Genomic DNA, 7,733 nt, shown 5'->3' on the forward strand with positions numbered 1-7,733 from the left:
AGCCCTACAAGAAGTGCCAACTTTTCCCTCGTTCACTATTATCGTATTGATCTGGAAAATATATTCCGGAAAACAGATGTGCATTCCGGATTTTATATTCCGGAATGCATCAGTCATGGCCGGTGGTCTGCACCACACGTTTTTGTCGGTGGTCAAGTCAAAAAAATGTGTTTTACCACGTTTTTTGACTGTATTTATGACCTCTCAACCTTTTTTGACCCACCCCTCCCTATAAATAGCCTTCCAAACCCCAACATTTCTCACACCATCCTCTCCCACCCTCTCCTATTCTTCTTCCTTCTACAACCATGGTTTTCCATTGTTGGCCTTTCATAGATAAGGGCCTCGTTGAAAACTTTTCAGGGTTTGTATGAACGGTCAATGAGGATGGAACCGCGCTGCGACGAAGTGCAATTCATCTGAGGGTCATGTGGGTCAGTGTGGTTCTCAGCTTGGCCTCCAATAGGGAAACTACTACTATGTCCTATCACATAGCAGTGTTTAGCCTCTTAGGAGATTAGAATTAGGCTCTTAGGAGATTAGAAATAGATTTAAGATCTTATATAATAAGCTTACAAAGCTTGAAAATTATTGTAATGTATTGTTCATATATTAATAAAATGAGTTGTTTTTATGTTTATGTCTTTTTACTTCTGTTTTTTTATTCTATTTGCATTTTATTTTACGAATTTTAAAGCTTAAAATTGCAAAAGTTCTGGTAAAATATTATTCCGGATTTTAAAATCCAAAAACATCTGTAAAATTCTAACAATACAATCCGAAAACTAAATCCGAATCAGAGGTAAAATTGAAAAAAATAAGGCGCACGAGGAAAGGCATAAAGTGGAAAAAGTAAAATTCAATAATGTATTATTTAAGTTAAAGAAATTTTGGATATATTCTTCAGGGCCACAAGGCCCCACTCCCTGCCTGATATACTTTAGCACAAATATTTTATAATATACCCACCCCATTAAAGAAGGGAGATAAAATGGAAAAATGCAATGTATGATTTGATAAAAATGAAAGAAAAATAGAAAAGCAAAAGAATTTTAAAAGACAGGGCAGTCAAAATTGTTAGTATGAGAATACTCTTTTAGTAGTACTATACATTTCTCAATAAGTTTCATTGAATAGTTGCTTTTTTGCTTAATTTCTTCATATACTAAATAAAATGTGTTATAAAAATATGTTGTTGACAAAACATTATTACTGCATGGTTAATATTGATTTATTTTGTTTAATAACGATTAACTGAGAAATTTGATCAAATAATGAGTAAAATTGAAAGTTGTAACGTTTGATTGGTCCTAATGATAAGAGATTTGAGCAACAAGTGATTAACAGTGTGATCCCATGACTCTTATGTATAGAGAAATTTTTTGTTGGAAGGGGAGAATTCACTTGTATGCTTGCATGTTCCCGCAATGATATTAATCATTGTCAAACCGCGGTGAAAACTTCATAACTATAACTATAACGTGGTAAAAACAAAAACGGTAGCAACTTGAAGCATCTCATAGAAAAAATGTTACGAGCAAAATTTAGGTATCTACTTTGACTAGGGAAACAAAATTTCAAACTACATTACTACGGTATAGAATCCAAAATTTAGAAGTAGTTTGAAAAATCAGAACTGTATATCTTGTGCTTTTCTGTTATATACGTGGAGATTCCCATGAACTATTTTTCCTTTACAATTGCTTGAACCATAAGCTAAATTTGATTCACCCTCATCATATATAATTCATATAGCTTTTCTATCCTCCCACATCCAAATATACTATCCATTCTTGTAAGCAACAAAAAAAAATCCAAAATAATGTATTCCATAGCCAAATTTTCTAATCATAAAGACACAACCATGAACACCACAAAAAGATACAATGAGATATCTCATTTTAGCCATCAAAAACATAAACTAACATTTCAACACTCCGAGTTTCCATTCAAATGTGATGGCTGCAAAGAAATTGGCATAGGTTCGCGTTACAGCTGCAACATTTGTGACTATGATCTTCACATGCATTGTTCTATTCCATCCCCTTCTCTTTTCCACCCTTTCTACCCAAAATGTTGCTTCCAATTCCTCTCAAAGCCACCGGGAGACATACCTCGTTATTGTAACGCTTGCGAAAAGAGTGTCACCGGTTTTGTCTACCACTGCTTTTCATGTGGTTTTGATCTTCACCCTTGTTGTGCAAAGCTTCCAATGATACTTGATGATCATGGTGAGGTGAAGTTGTATCTATATCGGAAAGTGAGTTCGTCGTGTCAACGTTGTGGACAAAAAGGACGAAGCTGGAGTTATAGGTAAGGATGAATCTGCTAACAAACTTGCGGTGATGTTCACCCCCCTAAATTTTATTAATATATGTATAGTATTATATAAGTTTATTATATTGATTACCAAAAACAAATAATGAAGGACAAAAGTTGAAAGTGATGACTTCGGAACAAAATTACAATATATATTTATACTTTAAAAAATGATATGTTAAAATTATTAGTACTACAAATTTATGAGTTTTTTATTTGTTGCCTCTATATCATAATTTCTGAGTCCGTCCCTGATAACAGATCATCATGTAAGAAGTATAACTTGCATGTGGCATGTGTGAGGGAGATGATTGTGGAGAGCTGGCATCAGATGTATGTCGGACGAAGTAATGGAAGAACAACAACAATGTCAACAATGGTTGAGACAGGGGTTCCTATGAGTTTGAAGAATAATCTGCATACTGTGCATAATGGAGGTAGAAAAAGCAAAGGGAAGGTGAGGAAGTGTGCTGAGATGGCTGGAATGGCTGTACAGATCGTTGTCTCAGCTGTTTTGGGAGATCCAACGGTTCTTATTGCTGGGATTATGGGGTCGTTGATATCGCGATCTTGATCTTGTGGTGGATGGTAGTTCATTGTATTGTATCAAATATCTGCTATTGTGAAAAATGTCAGTGGAATATTTGTGTATCAATTTCAATGAATATATATTCATATGGAAATTCTTATCTTGGATTTCTTTTGATATTGTTTAGGGGTTTTATGTTTAGAAATTTTTTGCTTTGATCATGACTATGAGCTTAATTCAAATCTTGACAAACTAATTAACCTGTAAAATATATCTTCCTTTTGACAAAACCTGTAAAAAATTATCGAACATAAGATGTGACACATTACTAAGATATTGACGGTGTGCATATACCCTTGTAAGTTGTTTCTTGAACACCTATTTTTGTACATATGCATTTTTGTTGTTGAGTGTTATGTCGATATTTGTTTTCAAGTAGCTGTCTGATGAACATATATCGGCCAAATACGCAGACACGATCAAATTAGAATAACAGTAACCAAAATCATCATCTTATCACATAAAACCACATAAATCAAGATCCCTTTATACTACATCAGCTGTAGTTGACATTTTCAACATTAATTAGAATACATTAGCCAAATAGAAACATGATCAAATTTCATTAATTAAGCAAATGAGATTTTCTGCTAACAACGGTGGAATACATGAGCATTAGTACAAAGAAATATAAATCTAATTTATCATGGTTTTAATGAGAAATCTGATTTTCTATTCACACTCATGACACTATAACTCAAATTTTTATGTCTCTACAATCACAATGTGACTGTGATTTGTGTTGAGAAGCATGATAGAGATCAAAAAACAAAAAAGAAATAAATCAAGAGAAAAGTTGACTGCAATGAGCAATCAAGAGAAAAGTTACCTAAACTAATAAATATTAATCAACTTAAAACAAAATTCATCAGTCAATATGTCCGAGTGGTTAAGGAGACAGACTTGAAATCTGTTGGGCTACGCCCGCGCAGGTTCGAACCCTGCTGTTGACGTATTTTTTAATTTAAAGAATTAAATAATATCACATTTTTATATTTATTCAATTTTTTGGGACAAAAATGTTCTCATCATATCCTAGTTCTAGTTTCCATTGCAAGAGCTATACTCATTCCTCCAAAGCTATGTCCAACAAGAACCACTTTTTCATTTGGATCAAGTGAGGCTAAGAACTCTAACAAAGGCTTAGCATGCTCAGCAAAAGTTCAATTTTGTGTGTGTTGATGCCACTAGCTGCTGGGTTTACATGAAAATCTTAAACTCAACTCTTCCACCTTTGGACAGGCCACCACTCACGGATTGATAACTAGCAAGATTAGGTTTGACACCGCGTTTTATCAGCACAGCTACTGCTCTTTTTTAGCACTTTTCACCTCTTGTTCTTTAACTAAAGTACACTGATGTTTTTTTTTTCCTCCTCGAATTCTTTAAACAAGGCAATTGCTTGTTTAAATTGACCGTTGATGTAATAGCCATAGATTAGAGGGTTATATGTGGTAAGATGAAAACCATGCATGATCTTCTTAACAATCATTTCAGAAAACAAATCATGAGCTTCTTTTAAAAGCACCTCACAGTAAAAGCATCATATATTTGTTTCTTGCCAACATTCTGCAGTACCTCTTGCAACAACTGTGTGACTATTTTAGTTTCTTCTATCTCACATAAACCATTGATTAGAAATTTAGAATAGAATAACTATGATGGTTCAACTGAAAACCCTTTAGTATGGTGTAATTATAAAACATAATTGCTTTATAAATCTGGCCTCTGAGACATAAACCTCGAAAAAGATCATTCAATGTGGAAGTAGTAGGACGACGACCAGTTTCAATGATTTTACGGAATAGCTAGAATGCTGAGAACATGTTACCCGATTCACAATGACAACTGGTGAGGATTTTCCAAGTATCAATGTTTGGGGAAATATTGTTATAGGTTTTGGATTTCTCCCATCGTTGAGCCAGTTCAAGAGTAGTTAAGTCATGGCCCATTTTGTGAAGGGAAGAAAGAATAGGTAAGTCATGGCCCGTTTTGGGAGAGCCAACGGTTCTTATTGCTGGGATTATGGGGTCATTGATGTCACGAGCTTGATCTTGTGGTCGATGGTAGTTCATTGTATTGTATCAGATGTATGCTATTGTGATAAATGTAAGTGAAATATTTGTGTATTAATTTGAATGTATATTCAGATTTCAGATGGAAGTTGTTATCTTGGAATTGGTTGATGGATTGTTTAGGGGCTTTGTCTATAAAAAACTTTTTCTATGATTATGACTATGAGCATAATTGGAGTCTTGCCAAACAAGTTAACATGTACAAATTTAAAAGTGGCATAGGATGCATTACACATGTGCTTAATTGGAAAGTATATGGTGTAGTAAAGAGAGCAAACAAAAAAATGGAATCACAATTGCGAACAATAATAGACACTCTTCTACACAAAGTAACAATATTATGTTCAGAAAGAAGCTCCTTGTAATTATGTTCACAAAGTAACAATGACAGGGGTGTGGAATTGAGATCAAGGGTGTGAACAAATATTGAATTAGTATATAAGAATGGATAAAATAGAATATTCTGGTCCATAATAAATGTATTCCACCATTTTGCAAATTTGTGCATATGCACTTTTTTGCTGTTAAGAGTTATGTTCAGATTTGTTTTCATGTAGCTGTGATACCAAAATTATATTTCTGCACTATTTGTTATGGTAAAATTTCTCCTAAAACTCATGGTCATAGGAAAATTTGGTTGTTCAAAAGTTTGAATAGATGCATCAAATTGCTAGGCAAATTTAGAGTCAAATAATTAAGAAATCTTGATAACAGTGAGTGTAACTCTGTTGTGCATCCGAAGTTATCTACCTTACAACGTTGTTTAGTTTTATGTTCAAGTATTTCATCTCAGTTTCAAATATGTGGTCCAATAATATCTCACACAAAAACAGGATATATGTTTAAGTGAAAAAGGTTTAAAAATAAAAAAAAAATTACAACATAGCTGAGGTAACGACTTAGCATAAATATATGAAAACCGACCCAAGAAACAAGTAGCAGAATCAGAAATGATCACAAGCTTCTAAAGTGAAATCAACATGAGATAGTCTCAAGTAGTTGGTAGGAGCTAAACATGGTAGTATGCTAAATCAAGGCAATATCTAAGTTTATAATACTGCAGCGAATTTCTTCAGTTGCAACTTCTATTCAAATTCAAATCCATTAGCCAAAAAGATGGACAAGAGTTATTTTCGTATCCAAATAATACTGCATGAAATTGCTGTCAACAGACTGAAATCATTAGCTAAAAAGACGAACGAGATACTGAAACCTAGACTGTATGGTATATTACCAAATCAATAATAAGGCATAATCGTAGAGCATATATAAAACAAGAAACATAGGAAACTATCTGCTTGGTGGAAATATATCTGCCAAATATAAAGACATAATCAAATTAGGATTAAAAAAACATCGTTATTTTCTAGTGCACACACTTGGAAGCAAACTTACATATAGAAATGCGAGTAAAAACAGAAGCATAGTCCTTTAATTAGAAAACTAGAAAGCAAGTAGTCTACAATATTCTACATGAGAAGTAGCTCCTTTGTTTTTGGCACATCCTTATTTCTTGTATTGTACAGCTAACTTCCACAATAATGGTATTATTCCAGAAAAGGTTTGCAAAATTGCAAACTCAGCTCTTCCACTTTTCTTGCAACCTTAACTCTTCCACCTTTGTATAGTCCACCAACCACAGATTGATAGCTAGCGAGATGAGGTTGGACACCACGTTTTATCAGCACACACAAGGCTCGTTTAGCAGCTTTGACCTCATGTTCTGTACCTAATTCTAAAGTGGGAATACAAGTACTTGTGTTGATGTTTTCTATTGCCTTCAATTCTCTAAACATGGCAATTGCTTGTTTAAATTGACCGGTGATGCAATAGCCATAGATTAGACGGTGATGCAAGCCACGATTACGCATAACTCGTTTGTTCTTAACAACTATTTCAGAAAATAAAGCATAGGCTTCGTTTACAAGTCTATCTTCGCAGAGCCTAGATATGACTTTTGCATACACCACCATGAGGCGAACAAAACAAGTAACAGTATCATGTTCACATGGTCGCTGTCTCAACAAGTGTGTGGCCATTTTAATTTCTCCTATCCCACATAAACAATGAATTAGAATATCATAACTACAATCGTCCAACTCAAAACCCTTTAAGATGGAGTAATTAAAAAACATAATTGCTTTAGAAATCTGGCCTCTATCACATAAACCTTGTAAAAGATAATTCAAAGTGGAAGCAGTAGGACGATGACCGGCTTTAATGATATTGTGGAATAGACAGAAAGCCGAGGACATGTTACCAGTGGCACAATGACAGTCGATGAGGATTTTCCAAGTATCAACGTTTGGGAAAACATTATTATGGGTTTGGGATTCGTCCCACAGACGACCAAGTCTAAGAATAGTATCAGACAAACCCTGGGAGCTAAGGGAAGATAAAATGTAGTTATAATCAGATATGGAATAGAGACCCCTAGTACTAGTAGATAGCATGGATTTGAACTGTGAAACAGCCATACCTGTAAGCTCGCATGAGATAACAACCATAGGATTAATATTGTTAGACTTAGAGGAGGATGATGATGTTGTAACTGGGGGAGAATTTCGGAGATTTTTTATAATTTCTCCAAAAACAGAGGATGTTGTTGAATTTGAGGAGAAGGAACGAAGGTATGAAACACAAGGACAAGAAGGAGGAAACAATTTGTTGTTGTTTTTGGAAATAATAGAGACAGAAGAGGAAGCATAGTACCTTATTAACCTTGACAACATTGTTGTTTGTACTGTCAT

The 7,733-nt window shown here is 34.2% G+C and overlaps 2 protein-coding genes and 1 non-coding gene across 3 annotated transcripts; 2 read left to right on the top strand and 1 right to left on the bottom strand.

Moving 5' to 3' along the window:
• Positions 1–1,756: 1,756 nt before the first annotated feature.
• LOC25482684 (uncharacterized) lies at positions 1,757–3,133 on the top strand. Its single transcript, XM_013611276.3, has 2 exons — positions 1,757–2,313; positions 2,581–3,133. Exons 1-2 carry the CDS (start codon positions 1,823–1,825, stop codon positions 2,891–2,893), a joined length of 804 nt encoding a protein of 267 aa, XP_013466730.1. The 5' UTR covers positions 1,757–1,822; the 3' UTR covers positions 2,894–3,133.
• Positions 3,134–3,779: 646 nt separating this feature from the next.
• TRNAS-UGA (transfer RNA serine (anticodon UGA)) lies at positions 3,780–3,861 on the top strand. The gene has a single exon. It is a non-coding gene; the product is annotated as a tRNA-Ser (tRNA).
• Positions 3,862–6,530: 2,669 nt separating this feature from the next.
• Positions 6,531–7,733, bottom strand: LOC25482687 (pentatricopeptide repeat-containing protein At1g12775, mitochondrial). The gene has a single exon (XM_013611278.1). The coding sequence runs from the start codon at positions 7,731–7,733 to the stop codon at positions 6,531–6,533; it is 1,203 nt and encodes a 400-aa protein (XP_013466732.1).

The sequence above is a fragment of the Medicago truncatula genome, chromosome 1, assembly GCF_003473485.1.
Source record: "Medicago truncatula cultivar Jemalong A17 chromosome 1, MtrunA17r5.0-ANR, whole genome shotgun sequence".
Taxonomy (NCBI): Eukaryota; Viridiplantae; Streptophyta; class Magnoliopsida; order Fabales; family Fabaceae; genus Medicago; species Medicago truncatula.